This window comes from Triturus cristatus, chromosome 5_1, assembly GCF_964204655.1.
Source record: "Triturus cristatus chromosome 5_1, aTriCri1.1, whole genome shotgun sequence".
Classification (NCBI taxonomy): domain Eukaryota; kingdom Metazoa; phylum Chordata; class Amphibia; order Caudata; family Salamandridae; genus Triturus; species Triturus cristatus.
The window spans coordinates 294,537,210-294,553,888 of record NC_140587.1 but is presented as its reverse complement, the minus strand read 5'-3'; the positions used below and the strand labels follow the sequence as shown (position 1 = coordinate 294,553,888).

The 16,679-nt window shown below is 47.6% G+C and overlaps 1 protein-coding gene across 1 annotated transcript in view; it reads right to left on the bottom strand.

The window, feature by feature from the left end:
- LOC146830806 (uncharacterized) overlaps window positions 1-16,679 on the bottom strand; it is an 878,450-nt gene that overhangs the window by 256,437 nt on the left and 605,334 nt on the right. Inside the window, exon 15 of the mRNA XM_085604967.1 lies at window positions 8,933-9,103. Within this exon, the coding sequence (XP_085461093.1) occupies window positions 8,933-9,103 (171 nt within the window). The remainder of the gene's footprint in view (window positions 1-8,932; window positions 9,104-16,679) is intronic.

The window sequence follows — 16,679 nt, the reverse complement described above, 5'->3', positions numbered from 1 at the left end:
CAGGGGCATTCTTCATCCCAAAGGGCATGACTCGGAACTGGAAGTGCCCATCTGGTGTAGAGAATGCTGACCTCTCTTTGGCCCCATCGGTCAAGGCGATCTGCCAGTACCCAGACGTTAAATCAAACGTACTGAGGAACCGGGCAGCTCCCAGCCGATCAATGAGCTCGTCAGCTCTGGGGATGGGGTGCGCGTCAGTCTTCGTGACTGAATTGAGTCCTCTGTAGTCCACACAGAACCGGAGTTCAGGTGTGGCTCCCGGCGCAGCAGCCTTTGGGACCAAGACCACGGGGCTGGACCAAGGACTGCTGGAGGACTCAACCACCCCTAGCGCAAGCATTTTGGAGACCTCCTCCTTAATGCAAGCTCTGACCCTGTCAGTTACCCTGTAAGCCTTGTGCTTCACAGGTAAGCTGTCTCCGGTGTCCACATCATGGACGCACCAATCTGTGACACCAGGAACCAGGGAGAATCGGTCGGAAAATTGTCCCAGCAAGTGGCGGCAATCTTCCTGTTGTTCGGGCGTCAGGGTGGGTGAGAGGTTAACTCCATCCACTGACCCATCTTTCTCAGAGGCCACTAAGAGGTCAGGAAGAGGCTCGGTCTCCTCTTCCATTCCATCATCAGTGGCCAGCAGCATGCCCACTTCGGTCCTCTCTAAGTGGGGCTTAAGGCGGTTAACATGTAGGACCCTCAAAGGGTTCCTGGGAGACTGCATGTCCACCAAGTAGGTGATAGGACTTTTGCGCTCCACAACCTCAAATGGACCTGTCCACTTATCCTGAAGTGCACAAGGCTCCACTGGGGCCAAGACCCACACCTTTTGTCCAGGTTGAAGCTCTACCAGAGTGGCATTCCGGTCGTACCACCGCTTCATCTCCTCCTGGCTGGCTTCCAGATTTGCCTCAGCAAGTTGCCTGAAACGCCGAGTCTGGTTTCGGAAGGCCAGCATGTAACTATATACATTCTGGGGAGGTTTCCTGGGAGATTGCTCCCAGCCTTCCTTTACCAAACTCAGAGGTCCTCTTACCGGGTGACCATACAGAAGCTCAAAGGGGCTGAATCCTAGAGACTTCTGTGGCACCTCTCGGTAAGCGAAGAGCAGGCATGGCAAGAGGACGTCCCACTTACGCCTCATTGGACCGTCCAGGCCCATGATCATGCCTTTGAGGGTTCGGTTGAATCTCTCAACCAACCCATTTCCTTGGGGATGGTAAGGAGTGGTGAACTTGTAAGTTACCCCACACTCCTTCCACAGGGATTTCATATATGTGGATATGAAATTGGTCCCCCTGTCGCTCACCACCTCTAGAGGGAATCCCACTCGGGAGAAAATTCCCATCAGTGCCCGTCCCACCACGGGGGCCGTCACTGTCCTCAGAGGGATGGCTTCAGGGTACCGGGTGGCATGGTCCACCAAGACCAGGATGAACCTGTTGCCCAGGGCTGTCTTGGGATCCAGAGGCCCCACAATATCAATACCCACTCGTTGGAATGGCGTACCGACCACAGGGAAAGGTTGCAGAGGAGCCTTGTGCTTCCCTCCGCTCTTACCACTTGCCTGGCAAGTCTGACAGGTTCTGCAGTAGGAATCTGAATTCTTGTGCATTTGGGGCCAGTAAAAGTGGGTGACAAGCCTGTCATAGGTCTTGTCCATCCCCAAATGTCCTGCTAAAGGCACATCATGAGCCAGCCCCAGTAGGAAGGTTCTGAACTTCTGGGGTACCACCAGCACACGGGCTGACCCAGGTTCAGCAGCCTTAGGCTCGGAATACAGGAGGTCACTCTCCCAGTACACGTAGTGTGTTTTGGCCTGAACACCGTTGGCCTGGTCTGCAGCCTGTTGCCGCATACCTACGAGAGAAGGGCATTCTTTCTGCTCCCTGCAGAATTCCTCCCTGGAGGGACCTCCTTCTTGCTGCCAATGGGTCAGCTCAGGCAGATCTCCCAGTTCGGCAATCTGTTCCCCGGTAGGCTCCAGAGCATCCCCCTCAGGGTCTACTTCCTCCTGGGCCGTGGGAACTTCGGGGGCCGGTTTCCCGTGCCTCCTGCGCCTTCTCCCTAAGGCCGGTTCCTGGACCTCTCCCTCAGGCTCCAGGACCCTCTCAACACCCCTACTGGCTGCCATGGACCGGGTGGTCACGCACGCCCAGTCGGGTAGACCCACCATCCTCAGATGCGTGGTCTTCTCCACCTTTTCCCAAGGGGAACTCTCCAGGTCGTTCCCTAGCAGACAATCTACAGGCATGTCAGTTCTCACAGCGACTTGTAGAGTACCAGAGACCTCCCCCCACTCAAAGGGAACTTGAGCCATTGGACAACGACTCTCTACGTTGTCAGCATTGACAACCCTACAGTAGGCATTGGGTACAATTTGCTCTTGAGACACCAGGTGTTGCCTCACCGAGGTCACGCTGGCTCCTGTATCTCTAAGAGCCTCAACCTTCTTTCCATTGATGGTCACCACCTGCCCATATTTCTTAGTGTTAGAGGGCAGGTAGGTTACAGGGACCATCTCACTGTCTCCTAGCGAGACTAGGGTCATCTGCCCGGGACCCCCACCCTCCTGGACTGCTACTTCCTCCCCAAAGTTAACACTAGCTACTTGCCGGGGTGGAGCACCAGTGGGTGCGGTCTTACCAAACAGGCGACACTTAGGATCAGAGGCAATGTGACCCGGATCACCACACTTATAACAATTGAAGGGCCCCTTTGGAACAGGTCTACCTGTCGGGGCCCCGTTCTGCTGCGGGGGTGGGGGAGGCTGAGAACCCTTCTGCGGGTTCCCTTGGGAATTACTTTGGGGGCCTTTTTGGAACCCCTTCTGTTTACCCTTGTCCCCCCCACTCTTCTGCTGGGGACCCTGCCCACCTTTGGCGGAGTCTCCCACTTGACCCTTGTGGACCCTGGTGCTGAGCCAGCGGTCCGCCTCCTCAGCAAGCTTCCTCGGGTTGGACAGCTTGCTATCAATCAGGTGCTGGCGTAGCTCAGGAAAACATTGACTGGACAAGTGCTCCCATGCAATTAAATCAAGCAGCCCTTGATAATCATTCCCTTTGCTACCCTTCACCCAACCATCCAGCGCTCTGCAGAAAAAGGTCACATATTCCACATACGTACTCTCAGGGATCTTCCTGGTCTCCCTGAACCTCTGTCTATATAGCTCAGGAGTTAACCCATACCTGGTCATTAAAGCTTCCTTCATATGGGGGTATGAGGTTTGGAGATCTAAGGGTAAATCTAACAGTGTGTCACGCCCTTCCGCAAGGAACCTTCCCCACAACCCCGCTCCCCAGTCTTTCTCAGGGACCCGGTGTGAGGACATGGCCACCTCGTAGGCCCTAAACCACTGCCCTATGTCATCCTTTCTGAAATACTCCTTTACTACATCTTTGGGGATGTACACCTTGGACTCTACCTGCGCTGGTGGAGTGCTGCCACCAGAAGGAGCGGTGTCCAAACTTTTCGCCTTCAGCTCCAACTCCTTCAATCTGATATCATGATCCATTTGGCGTTGTTGTGCCTCCAGGGCCAACTTCTGCTTTTCCATTTCCATCTGTCCTGCCAACTTTGCCATCTCCATGGCATGCGCCCTGTCTGCTGCCCTGTCTGCCAGCTCCTCTGGCGACCGGACTCTGCTGGGCTCCTCAAGGTTGTCGGGTGGAACGATGTCCCCCGCATTCCGTAGGTCTCGTGACTCCTTCCAGGCTCTCAACGCCTTGGTGTACTGGGGCTTCCTCTTGCATCCAGCATGGGGGACTCTGAATTGTACACTGTAGCCTTTCAATTGCTCCATCGTGTAGCCTTCCAGTCTCTCCCAATCCACCTCATCGATTCCAGAAATCACAGAGAGTGCTCTCCCAGCGGAGTGTGAGCCAGGCATGGTTGCAGTAATGGCAGATGTCTCAACAAAGTTCAACAATTACCAACCTGTGGCTGCGTTATTTGGTCTGCTCTCACTATCTGGTGATTAATAATTCACTGTATGCAAATTATAAGTGCAAATCCGAAATCCCAACCGCTGCCAACAATGTTAGAGTCGGGGATCTCTGGTTGGCGCAAGGTTGCCCTTGTGTCAAGCAGTAACCCTCTCCTCCACGTCAGGGCGCAGGATAACCCCTCGCGAATGACCCTTGCTCACCCTCTAGGTGCGTGGCGTGAGCAGCCAAGGCGATTCCTCAGGCGTTGTTGGTTAAGCACTTACAATCATACACACAGTAAATACATCAATCCCCCCAGAAACGGACACCAGACTTGGATATATATAAAAATACGATTCTTTATGTAAAAATACGGTATATATATCTCAACAGACTTATCACAAGACCAATAACGTTTTCGCTAGGCCACCAGGTTATACAGCAGGCAAATGTTCTTGGTTCGTTGTTTCAAATGGATACTTTGTAGTCTCTTGCAAATGTTACTTGTGGTTCCAGTACTCACAGAGATCGGCTCCTGCGAACGGGGAAATAAGGCGTTGCGGGCCCCGAGCCCGATACTGGAACTTCTTTCGTGATGTGGAGAGTCGGCACAGGTCGGTGCGACTCTCAGCTTGGGAAGTGTTCTTGGGTCCTCAATCAGCAGGTGTGGGCACGTAGGCAGGCGCGGCCAGCGACCCTTTAGCACGGCGGTGCAGGAGGGTCTCCACAGCGGGGGCGGCGCGGCCTGAGATGTCCGGGGATAGCGAAGCGGGGTCACAGGGCACAGTCAGTGCAGCTGGATGACCCGGCGTAGATCACAGTCGTCGGACGGCTTCCGGCGGGAGGGGTGATAGCGCGGTCAGCGCGCTCCAGTAGCAGGCGGTGACAGGGATGCAGGCGGCCTGGCCCGGGGACAGAGAGCGGCTCGGGACGGAGCGGGGCTCTCACGGGTTGGAGGCAGGCGAGCTTCTGAGTGTCACGGCCCTAGGAGGGGCGATGAGGGGCGCAGTCTCTTTTCCAGCGGGATGCACACACGGCTCGAATTGGAGGACGAGCAAGAAGCACAGAGAACCCACTGTTCCTGGGGTTCAGTTCAGGGGGCAAGCTCAGATCAAGCCCTTGGAGAATGTTCAAGCACAAAGTAGCAAAGTCTTTTCAGTAAGTCTCTTCCTCTCCTCTCTCAGCAAGGCAAGCAGCAGGCCAGCTCCTCCGGCGTCTTCTTCTCCTTCTAGTCGGGCAGAGGTCCTTTGTGGTAAACAGGATTCTGATTTCTTAGGAGCCAGGCTCCTACTTTTATACCATGATTCTTTTGTTCTTTAGCGCCAGGGGGCCTAGGCCTGGCTCAGTCCAGTTCTGGAGCACTTTGTTATGGTGACTCTGCTCTTTCCTTTCAGCAGCAGGGCAGAGACATCAGCCGCCCCACAGGGGGTGGCGCCGGCTTTGTGGTGGCAGAGCACAGGTCTATTCAAGAGTCAAGGTGTACTCCTCCCACCCATCCAGGTGTAATCTCTCTACCCACCACCTGGCAGCCAACCTGTCTCTGGGGATTCCCCAACCCTGCTCCTTACTGTTGCCAGGCAGAACACATACACACAGCAGAGGCGGACTGAGATGGTCAGGTCAGTAAATACTAACTTTCTAAAAGTAGTATTTACAAACCCAGGATATTAAAATACACTTGACTACAAGAAGTATTTTATCATCCTGAGTTCAGGCATACCAAACTTGACACTCTACCATGCTCTCTGAGTCCACTGGGGTCACAGCGTTGGCGTGACCCCGGCAGCCCATTCTGGCCTATGGAGAGCAGGTAGCCTTCAATAGTGAAAAACGACAAGGGCTGTAATTCACTACTAAGACATGCCACCCACATCAGGGCATGTCCTACCTTATGCCTTCAATGCACCCTGCCCTTGGGCCTACCAGAGGGGTGGCTGATATGTAGGTAAGGGAAGGTTTAGGGACTGGCAAGTGGGGGCACTTGCGCAGTCAGCGCGACGGTCCCGGACCGCGCACAGGGTCTGCGGTGGCAGACCCTAGACACACTTTACAAAGCCGCTTTCTGTGGGTGGCGCAACCAGCGCTGCAAGCCCACCAGCAGCATTGGCATTCACGAGCCCTGGCACCCCTGGTGCACTCTACTGGGGACTGACAGTGAATCCAATCAACCAATCATGGACATCCATTACAGGTACACTTTACTTAGGGAGCACTTGCACTGCGGCACGGATTAGCCGTGGCGTAGTGCCCTGAGCGGACAACACCAGCAAAACAATCGAGGCACACCATCAAAAAGTGGAAGGGAAACTCACGCCAAGGTGCCAGGTCTAACAGTCAACTTTGAACTTCATACTTGCCCGTAACGGCATTTATCCACATGCTAAGGTACCTCTAAAGTGCTCTCCCTTTGTTGATATCTTGGGGAATGTACATGGCTTGGATAACCCACATATTGAGACCTTTGATCAGCTCCTAAACAAAGTATCACATTGGTTATCCTGCAACTCTAACTTCTCCATGAAAGGCTGTGGTAATATTGTGATGGTGAGGCATGTGGGCTGGATTGGCACATTGGAAAAATCTATGCACAGGGACTGTGTTATCATTAATTTTGGATATCCATGTTTGGCAGAATGAATTCTGAATGAGCATCACCGACCACTTTGTAATGGGTCTGTTACTGTTTTGCCTCAATTTTTTGGGAAAGTTGTCACAAGTCCACCACGTGCTCTGTATTTCCTACCTGCTCCACAGAGGTTTGATGCAAGTATTCCATGCCACAATAGGTTTTCACCTCCAGAAGGTCTTAATGAACTGGACTGACCACTCTAGGGCCCAGCTTAAGCGGCTACACCCCCTTGAGTTTGGCTTTGTCATTTCGTGGTATCTTTATAGTTTCAAGTGTTTCGAACACCAAGTTTGTTTCTTCAAACCTTGCTGGCTTGATGTCAAAACTGGTTTGCCCAGAATGGTGCTATTTCATGGATAGATATGATTTTTATCTTTTCCAGGACAGTTGGGCACTGTCTCCACAATTTCATCCTGGGTGCATCTGCTTTGATCGGGCTGCACAGTCTTCTGGGAACGGATGAATCTCTGTGGGGCTGGCAACCTGGATTAAATGTACTTTACCCTGTGTGTCCAATAATGTTGACTTTGACTATCGAGATGCTATATATCTGGCTGGTCTCTCCTGCATATATAGAAACCGGGGGCTTGTGTAATGTCTAGTCCTGACTATGAAATAAAAGATAAAACAGACTCATCTGCGTCCTAGCCATAAAATGGTGCCCCTTATACACCCAGTAACATGTGAATTTGCAGAATACTTCTAGGTGATATCCATTCCTCCAAATGTAGTCAATGACCTCAACCAGTAGAGGATTTTTTTGTTTGTTGATAAAGTGAAATATGTCTTCAAATAGATGCTGAAAAATCTATAAAAATATGTTGGATCCTTAGAGCACAGTTCTCCGGGGATTAAAAGTTAATTCAAGAAATTCTCAAATGAGCTTTTCTGAAAAAATCATGCAGAGCAGCCCAAGCATACTCTACATAGCTGAGAAGTACTAACAGGGTGGGTGTGTCTAAGTCATGCACCATACTTTCAAATGCCATGGCGATGGAACAAGTCCACATTGACACGCCATGAGATTCTTGAGGATGCATTCAAAAACCTAATCTTTACCATAAGCTTTAGCTACAGAATCTCTAGCTGTCATATTTGCAAATCGTGTACCAGTTTTGACAACATGTGCAACACCATATAACAGCACAGAGAGCTTGCTTTAAAAAAAAAAGGTGAAGAATATATGGAAAATATATTTAGTTTGTCTAAAACATGCATCTTCTAAATATAACCTAGTTGATTTATATTCAGATGCAGGAAACTGTACAGGTTAATCATCATACCAACCACCTTCTCCTGTAGGAAACAGAAGTGGAAAACATTGTGCTTCTAAAGTCTTTCCCCACACACTAGTAAGTTCTTCTTTCGCTTGTTTCAACCTGTTTTGGTGAAGTAGCAGTGCCCGTTTTGGGAGCCACCACTCAGAGTTTCAGAGTTGTTAGGCCTTCCCAAACAACATAATCTCTGTCTTTCCTGTATTCAGCTGGAGGCAGTTTTTTCCGTCATCACAGGAAAATAGGATCTTTTGAGGTCTGTGACTAACTGAACTCCATGAGTTTGTATGGTACGTCCAAATCAATTATTTGGATTAGTTAGGGCCTTGCTTCAATGCGTAAAAGAATATTGAAATATTTTCCTGAGATTGAGTATCTTGATCAGTTTATTCCCGAATGCACAGAATTAGTGAGCACAACACAAACATAATGTACACCTACTATTCCCATTAGTGTGTTCACTTGAAAAGCATGTGTCTGCATGAAGTAGTCCAATTTTATACATGCAGGAACGATGTTTATTTTATTTGATATTTATTTATTTATTTATAGAGCTCCCAAATTAACCCCAAAGGGATACCACCGCGCTGTAGGAAGGACAGCTGTTAGAATAGACCAGGAGCGGACAATTTTGAAGAGCTCGGTCTTATGAAGTTTTCTGAATGAAAAATATTCCAGGCACTTATGGAGATGAATTGGGAGTTGATTCCAGTAGTAGGGAGCTAAGTGGAAGGAAGCTCTCCCTCCCATGCGAGATTTCTTGAAACTGGGAACAAGGAGCAGAGATTTCTTGATCAAAGGCATCTATTCATCTGATATTGGATGATTTTTTCAGCTAGATAACCGGGTCCATTGAAACATGGAGGTTCGCTGTCTCTGGCTTTATGGTTGTTTAGTAAAACACGACAAAGTCTCATCAACCAATGTAAATGAAATGTAGTTGCCAAACTGCTGATAAAAGAGAGTTATTTTACTAAGCTCTTTTGTAACTCTTTAAACCTTGGTTTACTGAGGAAGTACTAATATTGTAAAAGAAAGGGGTTACATAGAGAAAAAAAGGTGCACGCTCTTTGCGAGCACACGTAGTACATAATGCTGGAAAGTTTTACCTGATTGCACGAGCATGCTTCATGATTCGCAGCCAGATAAAGATGATGGTCACAGAAAAGAAGCGCACGTGAGAGATGTGGAGATCACTGTTGTTTTGCTCAACAATATCAGCAATGTGAGTAGCAATTACTATGAGAAGCATAAAATAAACTAGCCAGTCAAACAAATTCCTGTATGAGAGATAAAATATGCACCATTAGTGAATGGCAGTCGTGCAACATATGTACAAACAAAACAACGACTACCAAATTCTCAGTAAGACCAGTGGGTGAACTACCTTACATAGTGGAGTATAAAATTAGGAAACAAGATGAACATTATTCCAGGTAGTTTTGAAGATATGGTTTTCAATATTCTTAGATTCACAAAGCAATTTGCATGCAAACATTAACATGCACTTGCAACTGGCTTCACTTACGAATGCTAATTCAATGTGCACTTGTAAAATAATTTACTCATAAACAGTATAACCCCAGTATGGTGTAATATTACACAAGAGTAAATCCTGTCTCAACTGCAGGGAGTGAGCGGTCTAGGATGTGAATGACTTCAAATCACTGGTAACCATGTGCAAAATAAAACAATGCATTTTTTATTGTGACAAGAAGTGCACATATGCCCCTAGAGCATATGTGCATTTACAGGTGCACTAGGAAATGTATGGTGCCTCCAGGGGGACCTTAAGCCCAGAGGCACCCTTGGCTTTGCATTTCTTAAATAGCAATTTCCTGCTAGGAAATTGCAATTTAGGAAATGTAAACCGTTTCCTATTTCACCCATAGGCGGGAATGCTTGGCATTTCCTATTTGCGATTCCCGAATAGCGATTCCTAATCTGTAGGAATCGCTATTAAGGTATCCGAAATTTTGTAATATCCTTTTGCATTTTTTAAATAGGGATTCCTACGGAGTCGCTATTTAAGAAATACAAATGGGGACCTTAGTACATCTGGTCCAAAATGTGCTGAGAGAGAACTAATTTTTTTTGACAAAGTAATTTTTCAACCATTATTGAACATATTATGTATGTGATGATGTCATAATTATTGATTGCACACCGTATGGTGTGAAAAAACTGAGATTGTGCAGATGCTATTCTAACATATTGCATATTCGCCCTACGATGCAATACTACATATGCATTTTATTTCGTTTTCAATGAAATGTAAAGTTAAACTGTTTGATGCAATAATTGTAAAAGCGCGGAGCTCCTAGTACGTAATTTGTAAGTGTGCAGAACATACGATTGCCCCTATAAGTAGACAAACAAAACTGTTACAAAATGCCATTTGAATTGAACATCCAAATTACTAAAATTCCCATTGATTTCCCATTAAAGGACACAGAAGATAGGTTCCCCAAACAGATATAGAGGATTGATAAGTTTTGCCAAGAGTGGCATTTACACACAAAGGCACACACATGTCCCTAGCCTAAGGAGGGAACATTTGACACAAATATAAGTGAGCATACTAAAACACATTTATAGACTAAATATGCAGGACAAAAGAAAGACAAAGGAGAGACTACCTTAGAACTGTGGCCCATCTTTGAAGAAGCTAAAACCGATAGCCCCACAATGCTGAAAGCGAGCAAAGCATTGACACCTCCCCCACCATATGCAGAGATGGTTGTACTCACACCAGTTCCTCTGAATTAGGATATTCAAATCCAGCAATAGTAGAAGCTGATGAGCCCGCCATCGAGAAGAAGACAGTTAGTTCTAAGCCCGAGAAAACAAAAGCAAGCAAGCCCCAGTCACCGCAGGGCAGTCCAAGTCCCTAGGGAAGGTCCCCAAAAGCTCGACTTCCAATCAAAACGTTCAACACGTGACACCTCAAAGGCAGGTAACAAACACTCCCACTGGGTCAGGTGAGCGTAAACGAGTGTCAGGAAAGTTTGTGGCAGTTCTCGATAGCGACTCAGTGAGCTTGAGAGATGAAGAGAGCTCTAACCTCTGGGAACCAATGATGAGGGTGGGGCTACAGGGTTTTCCCAGGTAGCCGAGGAGAAGACAGAGAGTGAATTTGCAGAATAAGCCAGACCAACAAAAGCAGTGTAGTGTGTAGTTCATAACAAAAGAGACAGACCATACGGCGGGGGAAAGAGAGGCATGAGCTGATGCTTGAGAGAGAAAGGACACACTGCTAGGAGTTAGAGCAAGAGTACAAGACAGCGTGCTTATCACATGAGGGAAGCAGGGCCAGATATAGGTCGAAGGGCTGGGAAGAATCAGAGGTATATGAAAGGCTACTAGCAGGACTCAGAGTCACATTGTCTAGTCGTAAAGGAGAGGGGCTGACTAAGAAATAGGGGAACAAGGCAGACTGGTACTTACTCACCTGCAGGCCACGACACAGGAAAACCAAAACAATACCAGTGCGTGCACACGAAGGGAGCAGCGACGAGGATGTGAACTACTCCCCGCAGTTGCATGACTGAGATAAACTAAAGCTGAGGGAGATAATAGCCAAAATGGAAGGTGAGACTTCTGCACACCCATTTTGTGGCTCATTAGATTGGCAGATTGGACAGAAGAGAGGGACCAAAATGACAGGTCTTGTCCGTGGGAAGAATGTATTGAGCCAGAGGACATGGCAGTAGTGGAGGACTGTATAAGGCATGAAGGAAGAAACCCCAGTTGAGACTTCTTCTACATGCAGTGATGCCTCCCAAGATGGGAGCTCTATGTTGAGAAGAAACCTGTAGAGTCACATAGAATGAGAATGTATATATGTGCCATGAGCCCAGATGGACAGAGGAGTTGAGACCAAAGCTGTTGTCATTTCAGGATGGGTCAGGGAAATGGATTATATGCTTTGATGGAAACACCGCCAGTTTTGCACATAGCGATAGGTGACATTAAGAGCCTGTTAAGCAGCCTCATTGGGGAGACAAACACAGTATTCACTGAAGCTTGAATTTCAGCAATAAGAGGAAGAGGATGAGGGGAGAGGATGTAGCCTTACGGCTAGAGCGGTTGACTTTGAAGCTGGGTAACCAGGTCCGAGTCTCGGCAACAATGCTTAACATCCTGTGATTCTGGGCAAATCACTTAATCTCCCTGTGCCTAATAAAAATGAATGTGTCCTTCTGTAACGAAACTGGTGCTCATGTAAAGCGCTCTGATACCCGATCTCTCAGGCCTAGTTCGCGCTATATAAAACTCTGAAAAAAAAATCACGCTAACAAATACCCAGCAGGACGGGCCGTGTATAATATGTACAGGCACCGATATGGACAGCCCTGAGAGAAATATTCCCTGAGCGTCCAAATATAGGAGAGCTAATGGCAGAAATCATGAAGACAGAGGAAAGCAACAACGATTTCCTAAATAGAATGAGGGAGATTTGGGGGCAGGAAACCAGACAGACATGGGTCAACAAGTACCCACAAGTCAAATTTTTCTATAATATTCTGAAGAAAAGGCTACCCTTTGAGATACAGAGTGGGATGGACAGTGTAGTTGGTTTAGATACCAAACCCTGGCAGGAAATACAAGCTCATATACTCCACTACCATAAGAAAAAGCAAGAAAAGGCGATAGAGAGAAGCATGAGCAGACCCAAAGAGACACTAGTTGACATGAGAGGCATGAGTTGAAGGAGAGTGTACTCGAGGGAGCAGCGATGGCCACAGCTGTGCAGATGGCGTCAGTCACAATGGAGGCTCCACCGCAAAACATTAGAGGGTATTAGTAAAGGCCAGGGAAACTGGCTGCAAACAGACATTAGAGAGTGCTTCTATTGCCATAGGCAGGGTCACCTGGTAGAGACATGCCGGAGAAAGACATACCATAAGCAGCAAAAACAGCAGAGGATAGAGAATCAGGGACAGCTGTCACAAAACTCCATGTGACAGGATATGTTTTTTTTGTGTGGGTTTTTCAAAATATATTTTTGTTCAGTTTTTCATTAATACATCCCAAGAATGGAATAAAAGAGCAAAATCAAAGAACATAAGTATAGTCACATTATCCATACTGCATGTTCCTTATTTACAGGGTCTGCACATACAGTCCAAGTGCGGTTTACATACAACATTTCCGCCCCGAAAAAAAACGGTGGCAAGCATTTAACATTAATACATCAATCAGTCGCAGTCATATCTGGTGGGTTGTCTTATTGGCTAGCAGATATGTTGTGAAAGGTGCCCATATGTCTTTAGGCCTAGATGCTACCGGAAGTTCCTCAGCATACTAAGCCAGCTGATCTTTGCAATACACTTTTTTTTTTTTTTAATGGCATTTATTAAGCGCATGGTTGCACAAGGAACAGTGCGTCCCTGCGCTGACAATCCCACTAACATCTCACGAGCGTAGCTCACGGAGGAGGAGCACTAGGGCCAGGGAAAACTATACTGAGTATGTCTTGGGAAAAAGATGGGTTTTCAACCTTTGTCTGAACCTAATTTCGGACGGTTCCATCCTCAATTCGATGGGTAGGTCATTCCATCCTTTACTGGCAAGGTGTCTGAAGGACCGTCCTCCCATCCTTGCTCTGTGAATCCTAGGAACTACTAATAACATACTGCCCATCGACCTAAGAGGGCGTGAAGGACGGTAAATAGGAAGCAAATCCTGAAGATATGAAGGTGCTTTTATATGAGCTATGCGATGGGTAATGCACATCGTTTTAAATTTAATTCGTTCCTTTATTGGAAGCCAATGCAGGGAACGCAATGCCTGTTTCCCAGAGGCCCTCCTAGGGAGACTCAGGACGAGTCTGGCAGCTGCATTTTGGATGCGTTGCAGCTGCATTAGACCTTTTTTACTGAGTCCACATAGGAGGGAATTCCCATAGTCTAAATGGGAGGTAACCAAGGCATGTACCATTGTTTTTCTGGTACTAGGAGGCAGTAGGTCCAGGATTTTCCTCAGGACCTTCAAAATGCCATAGCATTTACCAGCAACATTGCCACATGATTTGTGTACGCTAGATTAGAGTCAAGGAGTATGCCGAGGTTTTTGACTATGTCTACCGGGACAGGGGCAGAGCCCAGTTCTATGGGCCACCAGGCCGATGTCCAGATGGAAGGACAAGGGCCAACAATAAGAACTTCCGTCTTATTACCATTGAGGCGGAGATAGTTCTGCTTCATCCACCCATCAAGTGCCACCAGGCAAGCCGAGAATTTCTCAGCCTCCACAACTGGATCACGAGACAGGTTGATCACCAGTTGTGTATCGTCTGCATAAGAGACTATGGCAACACCATATGACTCCACCAGTTTGGCAAGGGGTTCCATGTACAGATTGAATAACGTGGGGCTCAAAATCGAGCCCTGTGGAACCCCTTGTCTAAGACATCTTATACTGGATTTACATGGGGGACAATGCACTTGAAATCTCCTGTTTTTAAGAAAGGAAATCAACCACTCATGGGCAGGCCCGGTTATGCCCTTCTCGCTCAGACGGTCCAGTAATACGGAATGTGATACGGTGTCAAACGCCGCACTTAAGTCCAATAGGACCAGTGCGGTCGTGTGACCCTCATCCGCCTGACACCGCAACAGTTCCGTAGAGAGAAGGAGAGCGGTCTCTGTCGAATGTTTGGCTCTAAATCCCGACTGAGACGAGTGGAGGAGCTTATTTTCCACAAAGCTCACCAGTTGTCGGTTAACCAATTTCTCAACTACCTTCGCACAGTAAGGGAGGAGCGAGATAGGTCTAAGATTGTCTAGTTGATTTATGCTAATATGGGCTTTCTTTTTTATCGGGACAACTTGGGCCAATTTCCAGCCGTCCGGAACTAGACATTCTTGGAAGGAAAGGGAGGCCATGTTACCTATGTGCTCCGCTACCTGGGGAAGATGACTGCGAAGAATCCTCGCTGGGACCGCATCTAAGGGAGAGCCAGAGTGAATATCCAATAAGATATTAATTAGCTCCTCTGTTTGGGGGACCACAAACTTCCTCAGTTTGTTCATAACCTGTTTTTCGCAGTTAGAGTTAGGCGAATATGTAGGTTCTGTAATAGTCTGAAAAGATACATAGATCTTTTCTACCTTCCCTATAAAGAAATCTGCAATCTCATTGCATGACTCTGTCGAGGAGGGGACTTCCCCTGAACTTGCTAGCGGGGCGGAGAGTTCCTTCAAAATCATAAATAGCTCTTTAGATGTGTTCTCTGAGCAGTCAATCCTCTTACTATAGTAGTCTCTTTTAGATTTCCTAATCTGTCTATGATAAAACTTTAATTCACTCTTGTAGACTTCCCGTAGTGAAGGGGCGTATTCTACTCTCCATCTACGCTCAAGGGTCTTACATTTGGCTTTAGCGGCTCGCAGCTCAGCAGTAAACCATGGGGCGGATTTCGTGCTCCGAGCCATGGCTTTCTGAGTCCAAGGGGCAACTTTATTCAATGCACTCTCAAACCATTCATCATACATCCTACACGCCTCAATCAAGTTGTCGCTGAGCTTTGGGTATTCCAGTCCTAGGGCTTGACTAAAGACATCGTGACTAAATTTCCTCCAGTCTCTACGCCTAATAGCAGGGGGTTTCTGTAAGGATCCTCTGTTAGGCGGTCTTCTGAGTTTAAAAGGGATCAAATAATGATCTGACCACAGAATCTTAATCGGGGTAGATACGCTTATATCTTCCCAGTTTACAAAGATTGGGTCCAACAAATGCCCTGCTTGGTGGGTGGCACTGTTATCGGCCAACACAAACATAAGAGCTCTCAGCGATTTAATCAGGGTTACAGCCTCTCTGCAATTGACATCATCCAAATGCACATTAAGGTCTCCTACAATCATAAATTTGTTATGGCGTAAAGCAGATTGCGTTAGAGCCTCCAAGAGGCTCTCAATGAACTCGGTCGCCACACCAGGAGGGCGATAGATAAGGTAGCCCTTAATAGTGCAATTAGGGCTAATCGAGATGGAAAAAAGTCCAGCTTCACAGTTATTAATGACAGTCGAGAGTGCATATCAGCTCGATTTTATGGACAATAGCTATCCCCCCCCCCTGACTCCCTCTATTAATTTGAAGAATGTTATAGCCTGATGGAAGGGCCTCAATAATATCAGGGAGGGATAGCTCATCCAACCATGTTTCTGTCAGGAATACCAAATCAGGGTTGTCATCTATCAGCATGTCATATATATTCAAACTATGCCGTTTCAGTGATCGACAGTTCAGCAGAAAGGCAGAAAGTTCGTTACCTTCCTTACACATCTCTTGGTCTCTGAGAATAGTATAGCCGCACCCCTCACACTTCAGAGGCTATTGCTCCATGTGCAGCGTGTGTGCGCATTCAGACTGCAGTACCTTGCGCAGATGTAATAACGCCTGCCTCGTATATGCTATCATCCCACACTGGTCTGAGATGGAATGGCCAGGGGGACGGGCCCTGGGCCGAGTCTGGTGGCGGACGGGCGCAGACGGACTTGCCTTTAGCGCCTTCGGCGTGCCGTCGGCGCGCCCGCTGCGCGCGTCCGCTGCTTAAGTAGGCGCCGGCACAGAAAGACTAGAACGCTACCCACAGTAAAAAGCGCTGGTTATGGTAGGCTCGAGTGTGCAAAAAGATGCAGTTTTACAAGCGTTTTTGTGCAAGGCGCAGTCAGCAGCAATAAAGTTTTAAAAGCAAGTTTAAAAAGCAAGTGGGTCAACTTCAACAATCAGGCAACAATAAAATACAGTTCCCAATTCGTTTCGTTTCTCCACCCCCGAAGCGTCACTCCCAGTCAATGTTAGTTAGTGCGCGGTCGCTTCAGGGTGACGCTTAAGTAGGCGCCGGCACAG